The sequence below is a fragment of the Camelina sativa genome, chromosome 12 (assembly GCF_030686135.1).
Source record: "Camelina sativa cultivar CO46 ecotype springtype chromosome 12, ASM3068613v1".
NCBI lineage: Eukaryota > Viridiplantae > Streptophyta > Magnoliopsida > Brassicales > Brassicaceae > Camelina > Camelina sativa.
The window spans coordinates 6291131-6305351 of record NC_141891.1 but is presented as its reverse complement, the minus strand read 5'-3'; the positions used below and the strand labels follow the sequence as shown (position 1 = coordinate 6305351).

The window sequence follows — 14221 nt, the reverse complement described above, 5'->3', positions numbered from 1 at the left end:
ATATTAATTTGTCGTATTTGAGGTTTTTCTTGGTTAGCAATTTAAAGGTAGTTGTATGTACTTCTAAATGTACAGTCTAATGAAATTAAAACCATAAAAATAAACATTGTCGAAACATATTCCAGGGAGTAGTCATTGAATCAAAGTATTTTTTTTTTTCCTTTTTATTTGGTCTTGAATCAAATATTTAAAGCTTAACATTTTAAAGTAAACAAAATATCCAAAGGGAGTAGTCAAGTCATTAAATCAAGTATCCAAAGCTTAAATTTCTAAAGTAAAGCCACAAGTTTTTCCTTTCAGTATTGGTTTTTGAACCTGCACATAGACACAGTAGAAAATAACAGTCATTAAAATTGATGCACATAAAGAGATTATGCAGATGAGGATTTGACACTTACTTCTCGTGTAGTTCCTTAATAAGTGTTTCTTGTTCTTTGCTAAAGGAACTCACTCTCTTTCTGGTGATTCTGTTTCAAAATCAATAGATAAAAGCCGTTATCACAGATCCATCGGATGAGAACAGGGCTAGTTAATGCTAATGACAAATATTATAAGAAAAGCATCCAGTCAAAATATTATACAAAGAGCTTAAATCAAGAAGGCATAGACAGAGACATAAATTGTTAGAAAAACTAGAGATCGGAACGTATAACCTGTAGCAAGGATCCCATAGCCTATACTCGACTTCTTGTCTAGCAGTTAACAATCACAAGACCTCAATCTAAATCTGGAACTGGAACTCTCAATTCCAAGAGTCAGCAGACAGCAACTTTCACAAATTTTAGAAACTAAAACAGATATCATAGTCGCTGCCATCTCATTGCCTCAACAAATTTATTTTGCCAAATCAACAAATTTTGGAATCATTGACTAATCAAAAACAAGAATGAATAGAGTAACCACAAAATCCAGAAAATTCCCAATCATCAAAGCTAGACTCACTGACACTGTTTAAGCCATGCCTTACATTATCAGTTTTCCTCCATCAAGAATATAACAAAGCTTCATATAATCTGTCGAGTAATTTTCTCAACAGGAAAAGAAGAATAATCACCGAGATTTGTTGAATGTATTGAGCCTTGAGTCTGTGAAATGAGAATTGTTGAATGTATCACCCTGTTTCACAATGAGAAACCAAAATCAGAGATTCAAAGAAGAAACATGAGCAACAAGATACAAGTCAATTTCTATAGATATTGTACTCATGAAATATATCATCTTACAACTCCACACAGAATCTAAAAGGCATGTCATCACTTCTAATCAACAAGAGTTCTTACAATAGCAAGTCTAATAAGTGATAAGCAAATAATCAAGTCTGAAAATCAAAAGCAAATTGGACCTGAAACCGTGCGACGACCCGACGGAGAGAGATCGAGCTACTACTTTGCAAAATATGATTGAGAAGAAGGGAAGCCGCCATTGTCGAGTTCAGAAGAGATTGTAAACTGAGAGGGATCGAGAGTGAAAGATTTGACAAACAAATTGGGATCGAGTTTCGAATCGAGTTTCAGAACGGGTTTCAGATCAAGTTTCAGCGAGACAGAAGAGAGAAGAAGCAGAGGAAGAAGAAGAAGGCTTCGAAAGGAGAACCATTGTCTCTTTGTCACCGGTATCAGCAACGAGAATCAAAAGCTCTCGATCTCTTCCACGATTGGCCATCACAGTCGCCGGCTTCTCGTCTCCTATCGCCGAGCAACTCAAGTCGGAGAAGAAGAAGAAAGGAGAGTGAAAGAAGAGAGAAGAGGTGGCTGTTTAACGAGAAATTCAACCTAATCGATCTATTTCTCTTTTAATTCTTTTTTTTCCTCTAAGACGGATTGAGATGGAAAGAGAGTGAAAGAAGAGACAAATAAATTAGGATCGAATGTAAGGTTTCCAATCGAGTTTCAGAGAGAAAGAAGAGAGAAGAGATGGCCAAAGTGTTTCACCAGTAATAATTAATGTAACCCTAATCGATATATTCCTCTTGTAATTTTTTTTCTATTTTTTTTTTGTGTAGTAACTTATAAATTTTTTGGAGGCAACGAAAATTTCACTTTCCCGGTTACCTCTAAGATAACGTTTTCATTATCATTTATGCTATTGTAGAACTAAAAACTAGGCACCACTACAAAATGTTTTTGCGGTAATCCTATAATAGCGTTTGTCTTTTTAGAAATGCTATGCAAATTTTCTCAAAACTCAACTATAGCAAAACTATTAAAAACGCTATATTCTAATGCTATTAATACCCTTATTTCCTGTAGTGTTACAGTTTTCACCTTTGTGTTGAACTGTCTCTCTGTCAAAGCAAAAAAAATTTGCAGCTGAAGTTGTGTTTCGCTTTTGTCGGAGAGAAAAGACAACCAAACCCCTCGAGAGAAGTCATCAACAATGGTGAGAAAGTATCTTGCTCCTGAAGATGAAGGCACTCTATACGGTCCCCATAAATCAATGTGGATTAACTCAAAAACAGAACTTGTTTTATTCATACTGAGAGGAAAACTCTCTCGTGTTTATTTTGCGCGATAACACACATCACAATCCTTATTCAACTTTGAAACTGAAACAGAACTTGAAATACAAGGAAGCTCTCCTAAAACTTTTGCAGATGGATGTCCCATTCTTTGATGCCACAACGCCAATGTGTCTGTGTCCGTCGTTGTGACTGCTGCGACCACATCCATGCTGCGAAAGTAGAAAGTGCCTCCGACCCTCTTACCAACTCCAATCACCATCCTCAAATGTCGGTCCTGGACAACCAGAAATGTGTCAGACATCTGAACCACACAACTATTCTCATCCATGAGCTGTCCTAAAGATATTAAATCCGATTTTAACTCTTCAACATAATACACTGACTGCAATACCAAACCAGACCCAAGTCGAACTGAACCTTGTTTAGTAGATACTCGTTCCCGACCATCAGCAAGAATTACTAAAACTGGAGGCATATCCCGTATGTTTGACAGAATATCAAACTTACTTGTTAAATGATGTGAGGCCCCAGTATCTAGTATCCAAGAAAAAGAAGTAGACTTACCAGAAGACTTCTCGTTTGTGCTTTCCTTCTTAGCATTCAGGATTGTCTTAATGGCGCTCCACTGTTGGTCAGACAAACCGCTTACGCCATCACGGTCCTTGTCAGTAATAACAAGATTGACTTGCTCTTTGTCAGCAGGTTCAACCGCAGGAACCACGACGTGATTCGCATATGTCGTGTGTCCTCTCCCTCGTCCGCCACCAGTGGAACCTCCACGTCCTCGGCCTTGTAGGGAACGACTCCTAGGTCTTTCACCCCACCACTCTGGGTATCCAATGACCGCATAGCATCGATCTGAAGTGTGACCATTCCGGTTGCAGAGTTTGCAGAGCAAACCGTCTTTATCTTCCAGTTTGAAACGTGGTTTGGTATTCACCGCAAAAGACACCACCTCTGATTTCTCCTCACCAATTACACGTAAATCTTCCTCCTGCCTGACAATGTTGTACACCTCCTCTAAGGGCTGCACCGGAACTCTTGCAACGAGACTGGAACGGACTGCACGAAATTGGTCATCAAGACCACATAAAAACTTATGGACCTTGTCCTCCTCCCGATCAGACTCTTGTGCAGTTGCAAGGTCACAAGTACACAGGCCACACTGACATCTTCGTACGGGACGATATGTGGCAAGACTATCCCAGATTCGGTTTAGCTTGCCGTAATAGGCCTCAATGGCAAGGCCTCTCTGTTTGCAGCAAGCTAGCTCAGCCTTGATCTGTTGAATGCGAGATCCATTCATCACCGCAAAGCGTTTCTTCAGGTAATCCCACAGGTCTTTAGCAACTTCTCTATGTGAGATTGTCGACCGCAAGACCGGATCAATAGTCATGCGGATCCAAGAGACCAAGAGAGCTTGGATTGTCCACCAATCCTCCCAATCAGCGGATCCCTCTTGTGGTTTCTCAATAGTGCCATCGAGAAAACCGAACTTCTTTCGTGACGTTAACGCCGTTTTGATCCCGCAAGCCCACTCGTCGTAGTTAGTGCCCTTCAGCAGCGGATGAGAGATTACCGCTCCTGGATTATCAGCTGAGGTCAGGTCATACGGTGAGATCGTCCTTCTCACCTCTACAGTCGCAGTAGTGGTCGGGTTCGGAGTCGTTGCTTGAGGAGCATCAGTCGGGGTCGAGGTCGAAGTCATTGTCGTAGTGATCAAAGAAAAATGAAAAACAGAGGTTTTTCAAAAAAGATAATCAGATTCAGGCTCTGATACCATAAAGAGGATCAGATGTGCAAAAGGTTTTCTCTGTGTATCATTATTGAATGATCGTGATTACATATATAGTAGCTATTGAACGATAAGCTAAAATCTAGGAGTATACATTAGAGGTTACAACAACAAACTAAACTTGGGGAGACTGTTAACGAATATTCTCCCAATACATCTCATGACAGCCTCACTACAATGGTGACTCGAACCATTGTTCCAGGTCATGATCGCCCAGAGTTCCGCACTTCCGCAGTATCCGTTCATGTGATACTGAGGGAAAACAGAGCTTTAAAAGATGATTGGACACCTCTTTTCATTATTGTTTATTAAATCCATTATTTTTTTGAGAGTTTGTTGCACGAAAGTGTCTTTTTCCGACATGTGTCGCCTCTACACGTACCATCGGACCTTGACTTCTGACCGATTCTGTAGTTTATAAAATAACAACTTTTTTTGGCTTATGTATTGATTTATTGTTTTATTATGATTCTAACGAAATAAACAAATCATGCAGACAAAAGTGTGTGTTATTGTTAAAGAAGAAATGCGTGACCAAGACAAACGAGAGTTTTAATAAAGAAAGAAGAAGAAAAACCTCAAACATATTGATGAATCTTAAATCAATTAATGGAATAAGACGAAATCAACAAAAGAAGCAAAAACATTATATAAAAAGACAAGAGCAAACGCATAAATTAAGGTGACTGGGCGTAAAAAAGTGGACGACGGTACTCATCAAAGAATTGATCACGATCCACGTACACAATTGCATAGAGTGCGTAGATGATGCCCGGTACGTATCCCAGAAGCGTTAGGATCAGACATATCATGAACTCCGTCTGCACATTAATTTTTTTGACATTTTACATAAATATTATAAGAAGCTCTTAACTGAGAAACACACAAAAATAGAGAAAGAGAGATCACGTACAGTGCAACAGCCATGCCTCAGACATACCCCAAGAGGAGGGATGAGTATGGCGATCATTATTTCACAGCAAATCTCGCACCCATTCGCCATTTCTCAATGTTTTTGATCCTTCTTTTTTTTTTTAGTTCCTTTGTTAGATCGAAAGGGCTAACGTATATAAAGGGAAGAGAGACAGAACAAAAAAAAACAGAGCATGAAAACGACAGCGTTTGAAACCCATATTATCTGATAACTGAAAAAGAAACAACATATTTTTAGTAAAGCCACTCTCAAGTTCTTTGTGTTGGCTTGTGCAGAAGATAATCTCTCATACTTTATATTATCAAATAAAATTTAAGATTGGTATATGAAACAAGTCATGCCATTAAGGATCTAATAAGGAGTAGTGATGTGATCTGTTGGAGGCCCGACCACACAAAAGAGCATTTTTGGGCAAAGGGTATTCATCTTTGGGAGATCGTACTGGAGAGTGAACTCGAAGGTAAAATTGTTGACCTAAGTATTGTCTCGCCCAAAACTGGCTCCTTAGATTCCACATCCCAACATTGTCCAATGCCACATATACAGCAGTCCAAGATTCTGGATATACCTACACAACAAAACCAAACTCTTTTCAGATTTGATATTAAAATCGGTTAATTCTTTCTATTTTTGTAAACACAACGTACTATATTGTCTATTTGAGAGTTTTTAATATGAACCTCTGTCGACGGTGAGAGAAGAAACATAACTTAATCCCTGGCCATTGATCAAGACTCCATCAGGCACCGTCGGTAACTTGCCTCCTTTATCCAAAATTGCCTTCAAAGTCTGGATGTGGAATCCATTATGGTCATCATATAATGTCAATAAAAAATAATAATTAAACATGACTAGTTGGTAATTAAGAAATGTACCTTATGGTCACGTCGATACCAATCACCTATGAGGAGGGTGAATTCTCCTGCGGGTTCAGGGAAAGGAACCGGGATGTTAGGGGGGCTGTAGATACGGAGGCTGCCATAACCACCGACCGCTTTTTGGACGGCGAGGGAAGGGAAGTAGAAGTAACTACCAATCTGATCTTTGACTTGAAAGTTATAAGTGTAACTCTTGCCCGGTGGGATAGGACAAGTCGTCCCAAACACTCCATCTTGGTAAGAATTTTTCCTCATGTGCACTCCATTCCTTCATGTATCACTTTATTATCGTTGATATTGTAATTAACATGAAAATCTTACGTGTTCATTAATCATACCTAACAAATTAACAAGATTTTGAAGAAACGGCACATGTACATGCAAATTGTGTCGTTCATACCATTTAATTGGAAATGGCTTGAAACAAGCTTGTTAAAGAAGGATAAATAGATCATACCAAGATAAGAGAAAGGGCTCGTCTAGATCGTTGTGAACAGTGATGGCCAAATTGTCATTGGTGAGTGAGCGAATCTCTGGTCCAGGAAATAGTCCGTTTATTAGGATTCCCTGTGTGTTATAAATACAAATATAAGCATGATCAAAAAACAAACACACAAGAAGCCAGTAGCCATTTTGTTGATCTTGGAAGAAAATGTACCCTTCTAGGCATACTAGTTGGAGTGATGTCGCCGTAAGTGACCCTCCAGTTGTAAAAAAGGGTATCTCCAGCTTTAACAAGAGAAATGATGGTCGTCGACATCATCATCCAAACAACTCCGTTTAGCCACCACCCCATACTCGATCTTGATGAAACTTTGGTAATGAGAAGGAGAACAAATGAGAAAAGGTTGGATGAGCAAGCTTGAAGATGAATATTGGAGTTTGTAGTAACCGTGAAATGACTCGGTGATGTATTTAAAGTCTAATGGGAAGCCCATTAATGAAGAGAAATTACGTGTATCATTTAATTTGTAATGAAGAGAAAATTTATGTAGCAAGCCCATTAATTGGCCTCGTTATGCATTCTCATTGTGAGCTATTTCCAGCAGATTCAATATTTTACTATATTGAGAATGTGAGATCAGTTGATAAACACACTCTGAATATTCTAATAGATTTATATATCCATAGATTTATATATTCTAATAGATTTATGTGGTGACGATAGCACCGCATAAACACTGAATCCATATAAGTCCAAAAACCTAAACCCTATACCATAAACCTTAAATCCTAAATCCTAAACCAAAATCGTCGTCTACACTCTCTCCTTCTTTTCTTTGTTTCTACCGAAACAAAAATTTACTTTCTAGTTTAACTTTTTAACCTTTTAAATTAATTAAACAGTGCAATGGTTGGTTATTAAAGGAATATTTTTAATTAACTGTAACAGTGCATCGGTTGGGTTAGTGAAATGTTCTTTTAGAATATTCCACATCGGTTGGGATTAGTTTCTTTGGTAGTTTCTATGTGATGTGGCCACCTATGTGGCCATATAAGAGGCATGTCTTGTTGTATTTCCCAGATGGTGGGCTTGAGCAGTTTCTGTTAAACCGTTTCCCACTGAGATGCTATTAGAAATCCCACTTTGGTAGGGATTAGTTTCCTTGGGTAGTTTATATGTGATGTGACAACCCTTCTCTCTAGAGCTAGCTTGGTACAAGGTTTAAGTCGGTTTTGGAGAAGGGTTTTTGGTTTCTGGTATTTAGTTTTTGGTTTTATGTTTTTCTTTCAATGAGATATTATTGAGCTTTGATTAGGATTTGTGTTGCATGTCAATTGGTGACAGTTTGTCCTGTGGGAAGGTTGTTAAAGAGTGGGGACCAGAGTTCGAGGAACGCCTGACGCACCAATAACCTACTGGTGGATTTGGATCAAATTTCTTCTGTGACATGTAGTTTATATGTATGTATCTAATGGTGCACCTCATTGTGCTTGCTTATTTTAGAGACTGTCCAAAAGTTTATCATGAAAGTTGCTTAGGAAAGGATAGCCCAGCAAGCAAGATTGGAGACTCGTTGATCTGTAGTAAGTGGGTAATGTTCCCCTTTATATACTAATTATTTTCATTTTGGAGTCGTATACATGCTTTCTTTGGATTGTGACTTAGCTTCTGTCAGTGGTCTCCTCTTCATTTACTAGCGGTTGAGAATTTGTTTTTAGAACTTATTTTGTTTTTCTTTTCTCAGTTCTGGGAAATGTCAAATCATTCACTGGCGGCAAGGTCACAAAGATGAATGTCGTCCTGCATCCATTATATATGACAATGAAGATGAGAAAAGTGATTCTGATCTGAGTTCCATAGAAGAAAATGAACAGAGTACTGCTGCTGATGAAACTTTATTGGTGCATCCAGAACCAGTTTATATGCCTAGCAAGGAAGCAATATTCTCTAATCCTGCTAAATCTCCTGAAGATGGGAATGGAGATATTGCGGATAACAAAGATGACCTTATAGATAAGGAAGAAGCTGTTCTGTTGCGGAAACATCTGGATCCTCGTTTTCTGGTTTCTCCTCCTCCCCTCGTAATGACTCTGGTGATGAGATTTCTTCTCGTTGTGGGAGCTTCAGTTCATCTGATTCTGAGAGATCAGAATCTCCACTTGATGCTCGTGTTTCTGCAGAGTCAGAGGAGACCTGTTTCAATACTATTGGTGATGCTCCATCCAAACCGTTGTCTCCTAAATTTGTGCATTTGGAAAATACCATTAAGCATTTCCTCTTTTTATGAATTGTACTTCTCTTTTATTATGTTTTAATGTTTTCCTATGTTTAAAATTTTATGAAATGCAATAATTTCATATTCTAATTTAATTTTTTTATTAAAAAAATAAATAAATAAAGAGACTCAAACTAAGAACCCACCATTAGGGTTGGGGATAAACTTTTAATTAACAATCACAAAGTTCTTAATCTACTCAAACTACAAAATATATTTATAAACAATTTTAACAGGCCCTAAAATATATCCCCATTGGGGTTGCCTTTAGAAATAAGAACAGAGTTTAGTTTAACTGGCTCGTTTGGTGCCCACTGAACCTAAGGACAGAGTTTCTCGAAATTAGAATTTTAAACGATAAAATGTAATCAAACATGAACCATACAGTTTGGGCAATCTCCTTTTTCCTTCTTTTAATTAGATCATGATTCAGAATCTTTCCAGTTTGGTCATGAATTAGAATTATTTCAATGGAGAATTAGGAAAGTTGGATCTTTTAGTCTTATTTTGGGAAATGGCGGAGAAGCTCGCGATGAGAAGAAGGGTAGTGTTGGTTCCAGCTCCAGCACAAGGACATATAACTCCAATGATGCAACTTGCAAGGGCACTTCACTTAAAAGGTTTTTCAATTACAGTCGCTCAGACCAAGTTCAACTACTTAAACCCATCAACTGATTTGTCTGATTTTCAGTTTGTCACCATCCCAGAGACCTTACCAGAGTCTGCTCTTAACAATCTAGGACCAGTAAGGTTTCTGATTAAGCTAGCTAAAGAGTGTTATGTTAGCTTTAAGGAGTTGTTAGGTCAGTTGTTGGTTAATGAAGAAGAGATCGATTGTGTTATCTATGACGAGTTCATGTACTTTGTTGAACCAGCAGTTAAAGAGATTAAGCTTCGTAGTGCTATTTTAAGTACTACAAGTGCATCATCTTTTGATTGTCGTTTCCTTATGTGCAAACTCTATGATAAAGATGGTTTGGCTCACCTTAAAGGTAATATATGATTCTACTATATATGTTTTCAAACGCCTTTTTTATGCGTTTGCGTTTAACAGCATGGTTTTGCAGAGGGCGGTGGGCGAGAAGAGGAGCTAGTACCAGACTTACATCCTATACGGTACAAAGACCTGCCAACTATATTCTTTGCATCAGCAGAGTGTTCAGTGGAGTCTTCAGTGGAGTTGTTTAAGAATTCATGTTATAAAGGGACAGCTTCCTCTGTGATAATCAACACGGCGAGATGTCTGGAGATGTCATCCTTGGAGCGGCTTCAAGAAGAACTAGAAATTCCAGTGTATCCTATAGGGCCTCTTCACATGGCGGTTACTGCTCCTCCGACGAGTCTTTTAGAAGAGAACGTGAGCTGCATAGAATGGCTAAACAAACAAAGGTCGAGCTCGGTGATTTATATAAGTTTGGGAAGCATGACTTCGATGGAAACTAAAGAAGTGTTGGAAATGGCTTCGGGTTTGGTTAGTAGTAACCAAAACTTCTTGTGGGTGATCCGACCAGGCTCCATTCGTGGTTCTGAAATGTGTGAGGAAGGGTTGTTTAGTAAGATGGTAACATTGGATCGAGGTTATGTTGTGAAATGGGCACCGCAGAAGCAAGTGCTTGCACATTCTGCGGTTGGAGCGTTTTGGAGCCATTGTGGATGGAACTCGACTCTAGAAAGCCTTGGTGAAGGAGTTCCAATGATATGTAGGCCTTTTACCACTGATCAAATGGGAAATGCAAGGTACTTGGAATGTGTGTGGAGAGTAGGGATTCAAGTGGAAGGTGAGCTAGAGAGAGGAGCGGTCGAGAGAGCTGTGAAGAGGTTAATGGTGGATGAAGAAGGTATTGAGATGAGGAGAAGAGCTCTAAGTTTGAAAGAGAAACTCAAAGCCTCTGTTTTAGCTGCAGGCTCTTCACACAACTCACTTAATGACTTCATCAACACTTTGTGAAGTTATGAATCTCATGTTCCAATGGAATTTGACCTCTATGTATTGGATCTGACATGCACGACATTGGCAACCTCTGCATCTTCCTAGGCACAAACGAGGCTTTTTGCGTCTCTACTTTGGAAGTTTTGGATCGGGCTTTGGCTTCTACGACCTCGCCTCCCTCACTCTCTGTGACCTCACTGGTTCCGCCCCCAACTCTATTCACTACATGTGGCGTGCCCCTCTCCAGTAACTCTGTTGTAGCCTCTTTGTTATTGCTTCTGATTCTTCTTTCATGTTTTTTGTTTTACGACTAAGTGGTGTTTTAGAGAAGAATTTGTTCTTCTTTTTCAAATTAAGTGATGTTCAAGTTAAAATCTAGCGGACCAATTGTATCTTCTTGAGTTTTAAATGGGCTGTTTCGAGTATATAGATCCACTAAACCCGTTGAAGTCAAAGAGGGAATGAATTGAATCAAGCACGAACCCTAATGAAAATTTGGGGATTTTTCAGTTTGATCACGATTCAGGTGAATTTGTTCAGCAGGCTCGTACGAGTACGAAAGCTGAACCCACGGTACGAGGTTTACGTCGGTTTTGGTGTAGAGTTTTTGCTTTTTGCTATTTCTTTCGTTAAGTTTTGATTAAGATTTGGCTTTTCAGTTTTGGTGTTTATTAGTGTTTTTCTTTATTTTTCTATGCTTTTTTTTTTTAATAAAATGTTAAATTATATTAAAAAAAAATATATCTTTGTTACATCATGTGTTTCATGTGGCCAACTGTTTTAGTCAAAAAGAATAGACAAAAGCTAGGAAAAAAGAGTTTTACATATTTTCGGTCATATTGTAGACCAATTGACAAAAACCAATTTCTTACTTGTCGATCAATTCCCCTGATAAGTTGTACAGACGGGGTTGGGTCTTCCCCATGGTGTCGACCATTTATCTCTCTCCAAATCGACTACAATACTGCCTGAAAGATATATCGCTCTAAAAAGCGTTGTGATTGATCGTGTCCAATGCTAGATATGGTGATAAGGATGTCAAACCAACTAGTGGAGTAGCTTGCCTTGAAAATTCCTTTTCCCAGGAACACCCAAACCTCTGATGCGAAGGGATAGGAGAAGAAGAGGAGATCCCTCGTTTCCTCACTGGAGTTATAGAGTACACAAACCCAAACAGCCCTGACATTCCACTACAACATGCACTCACCTGTGGAAAGACGATTGTGGACTACGAGCCAAGAGGAGAAAGCGTATTTTGGGTGTCCCCTGACTGAGCCAGATCCCCTTGTGCCAACCTATCTTAGGTGATGGGGTGCGTAAGTTGTTCCAAGTATCTTTCATAAAAAACTTGGGCTTAAAGTCATCATTCTTTCCTTTCCATAGGACCACATCAGGTGTATCTTTTTGTGACTACAGTGTTGTGTATAGGACCTCCTCCATCGCATTTAGACTATCAGCTCTGTGTCGATGACGCCCGTGGTTTGTCCAGGCTTCAGCCACTGTCATTGTCTGTCGAGTCCTAATGTCTACAAATCCTTGCTCCTCTGTACTGTCTATTAGTCTCCTCAACAGTGACCAATTATAATATCAGAAAGAAGTCAGTGTGCTTGTTGCCACTCCACTTTACAGAAAGACCGTGTATCCTCTCCATATTTAAGAAGCTTCTTCCAAATCCAAGAGTCTAGGCTTGTGCTTGGCTTTATCAACCAAAAGGATACCTGCTTTAGCAAATTAATGTCTGTAACGCCCCGGACAAGGATGCGGACGCCCCGGGTCGCCATAGTGTCGAGAGATTGCATCCTGGTGGTCCGGCCGGGGGATGGAAGCTGCAATTTTCCGACCAGTCCTCCTGGACGCGACTCCGCCCGCGGCCGAGGTTCTCTTAGGCTTTGCAACCCTCGCGGCCCTGGCGCGTTGTGTTGACCCGGACTAGGCTATTATATCGGATGCAACTTGCCATATTTCCTCCAAAACCCGATTTATATTACTTAATAATTTATTACATTGAAAATAAGTTATCAAGCAATATACAAGTATAGTCGGAAAAACTTATAGAATACATTTTTAGGAAATATATAGGGTTTTACAAACAACACACAAAGCAATCAACCCTATCCGGTACCCTACGTTTGCTCCGGCTCTACTCTCCACTAAGCTTCCTGCACACACACAAGAACTACGACATGATTACTCAGTGAGCCTGGGTACCCTCCCTAACATGCATTCTATTTTCCACCCGGACTACCTCAAACAAGGAAGGAAACAAGCAAATCACAACCACACAATCAAAGTCACGCAACAGAAATGATAGCGGAAGCAATAACATCAACAACAAGCAAAGGTTAGATTGGACACACACTTGACTCGATCAACCTAGACTCCTCTCTCATCCAAAGACGACCTAAGGTCAGACAAGAGTTACTTGCCTACCCTAGACTCTTTACTTCAACGACAACGTCAAGCCAACCTAGAGTACCACAAGGGTTACACGCATATTCTAGACTCTTTCTCCTAAGGGCCCTGTTGATCTCTGTTCCGTTCCACGACACATCCAATGCTGAAACCACCTAGGTAACCAGAAAAGGAGAAGTTCCCACGCTAAAACCACCCAGGTAACCAGCGTGAGCCCAACAAGCTACGACGTCAAGTTGCAGTCATTCTAGTAGCCAACTAGACATGACAATGTCTCACGTGAGTGTGCACCAGGAACTCCCCGTGAGACAAGCAACATTCTCATGGAACAGAAAATCGACCACTCTATCCTAGCTACGACTCAAGAAATCCTCGATTCAAGAGACTAGCTAAGACACTACTACAACGCATAGGTTCGCTAACGCTAAGAGTTTTGTACTACCACACCACATGCAATTATAAGAATATCACAAAGATAAGTCAAGTACAACTACATCCACAACAACAATCAAACCCCCTACTAGATGGAGGTCATCGGGATCCATCCAAAGCGGTGATAACTAATTCAAACGAGAATTCAAGCCTACTGGCAAGCAATTCAAGCAAAATACCCACAAAAATCTGTAAGCAGCGTGAACTACAATTCAAGCAGCCTAGATTTTTCTACATGCATGCAACTAATTTATCCAATTTTTAAGCAAATCACATTTGCTACAAAATCCAATTAGTTTTGTTCATCATGCAGATCCTTGGTCCAATTTTTAAGCAATCTCATTGCTAATCATGTATCAATTCCTCCCGAATCATGCATCTCAAGTCTCATCACTTCTCATCATGCATGGCGATTCCTAGCATAATTCTATGTCCATTTTAAACATGAATTCTAGCGAATCCTACCGTTTACGCATGCAACCATCTATCTAGTTCTACCATGAACCTAGACTAGATGCAACAATCAATAGGTACATACACGGCCCGAAGGACCCATGCAGCACCCCACACAACCTACCAAGGATCTAACACACAAAGACCACATAACTCACAGCGATTGGCAGATTGATTCTCCTGACTTCACAGCACCGCATATCAGA

The 14221-nt window shown here is 39.6% G+C and overlaps 3 protein-coding genes and 1 long non-coding RNA gene across 5 annotated transcripts; 1 reads left to right on the top strand and 3 right to left on the bottom strand.

The window, feature by feature from the left end:
* Nucleotides 1–135: 135 nt before the first annotated feature.
* On the bottom strand, nt 136–1973 carry LOC109128056 (uncharacterized). Of its 2 annotated transcripts, none has more exons than XR_015575412.1 (4): nt 1343–1973; nt 1055–1116; nt 399–467; nt 136–315 (listed from the first exon to the last, which is right to left on the bottom strand). It is a non-coding gene; the product is annotated as an uncharacterized LOC109128056 (long non-coding RNA). The 2 variants fall into 2 exon arrangements; XR_015575413.1 differs by having other exon boundaries at nt 968–1116; nt 1343–1939.
* Nucleotides 1974–2443: 470 nt separating this feature from the next.
* Nucleotides 2444–4305, bottom strand: LOC104733256 (uncharacterized). Its single transcript, XM_087479918.1, has 2 exons — nt 3026–4305; nt 2444–2735 (listed from the first exon to the last, which is right to left on the bottom strand). The coding sequence occupies exons 1-2, from the start codon at nt 4167–4169 to the stop codon at nt 2701–2703; spliced, it is 1179 nt and encodes a 392-aa protein (XP_087336044.1). The 5' UTR covers nt 4170–4305; the 3' UTR covers nt 2444–2700.
* Nucleotides 4306–4749: 444 nt separating this feature from the next.
* LOC109128132 (PMP3 family protein At2g24040) lies at nt 4750–5317 on the bottom strand. The gene is made up of 2 exons (XM_019233932.2): nt 5170–5317; nt 4750–5077 (listed from the first exon to the last, which is right to left on the bottom strand). Exons 1-2 carry the CDS (start codon nt 5257–5259, stop codon nt 4934–4936), a joined length of 234 nt encoding a protein of 77 aa, XP_019089477.1. The 5' UTR covers nt 5260–5317; the 3' UTR covers nt 4750–4933.
* Nucleotides 5318–9036: 3719 nt separating this feature from the next.
* Nucleotides 9037–11143, top strand: LOC104730548 (UDP-glycosyltransferase 76E7-like). The gene is made up of 2 exons (XM_010449729.3): nt 9037–9780; nt 9856–11143. Exons 1-2 carry the CDS (start codon nt 9303–9305, stop codon nt 10734–10736), a joined length of 1359 nt encoding a protein of 452 aa, XP_010448031.1. The 5' UTR covers nt 9037–9302; the 3' UTR covers nt 10737–11143.
* Nucleotides 11144–14221: the final 3078 nt, after the last annotated feature.

Coding starts and splice junctions, on each gene's coding strand:
- LOC104733256 (XM_087479918.1), bottom strand. CDS start 4,169: ATGACTTCGACCTCGACCCCGACTGATGCTCCTCAAGCAACGACTCCG. Junction 2,736..3,025: donor CACAAACGAGAAGTCTTCTG/GTAAGTCTACTT, acceptor CTGGTTGTCCAG/GACCGACATTTGAGGATGGT.
- LOC109128132 (XM_019233932.2), bottom strand. CDS start 5,259: ATGGCGAATGGGTGCGAGATTTGCTGTGAAATAATGATCGCCATACTC. Junction 5,078..5,169: donor TGAGGCATGGCTGTTGCACT/GTACGTGATCTC, acceptor ATTAATGTGCAG/ACGGAGTTCATGATATGTCT.
- LOC104730548 (XM_010449729.3), top strand. CDS start 9,303: ATGGCGGAGAAGCTCGCGATGAGAAGAAGGGTAGTGTTGGTTCCAGCT. Junction 9,781..9,855: donor TGGTTTGGCTCACCTTAAAG/GTAATATATGAT, acceptor ATGGTTTTGCAG/AGGGCGGTGGGCGAGAAGAG.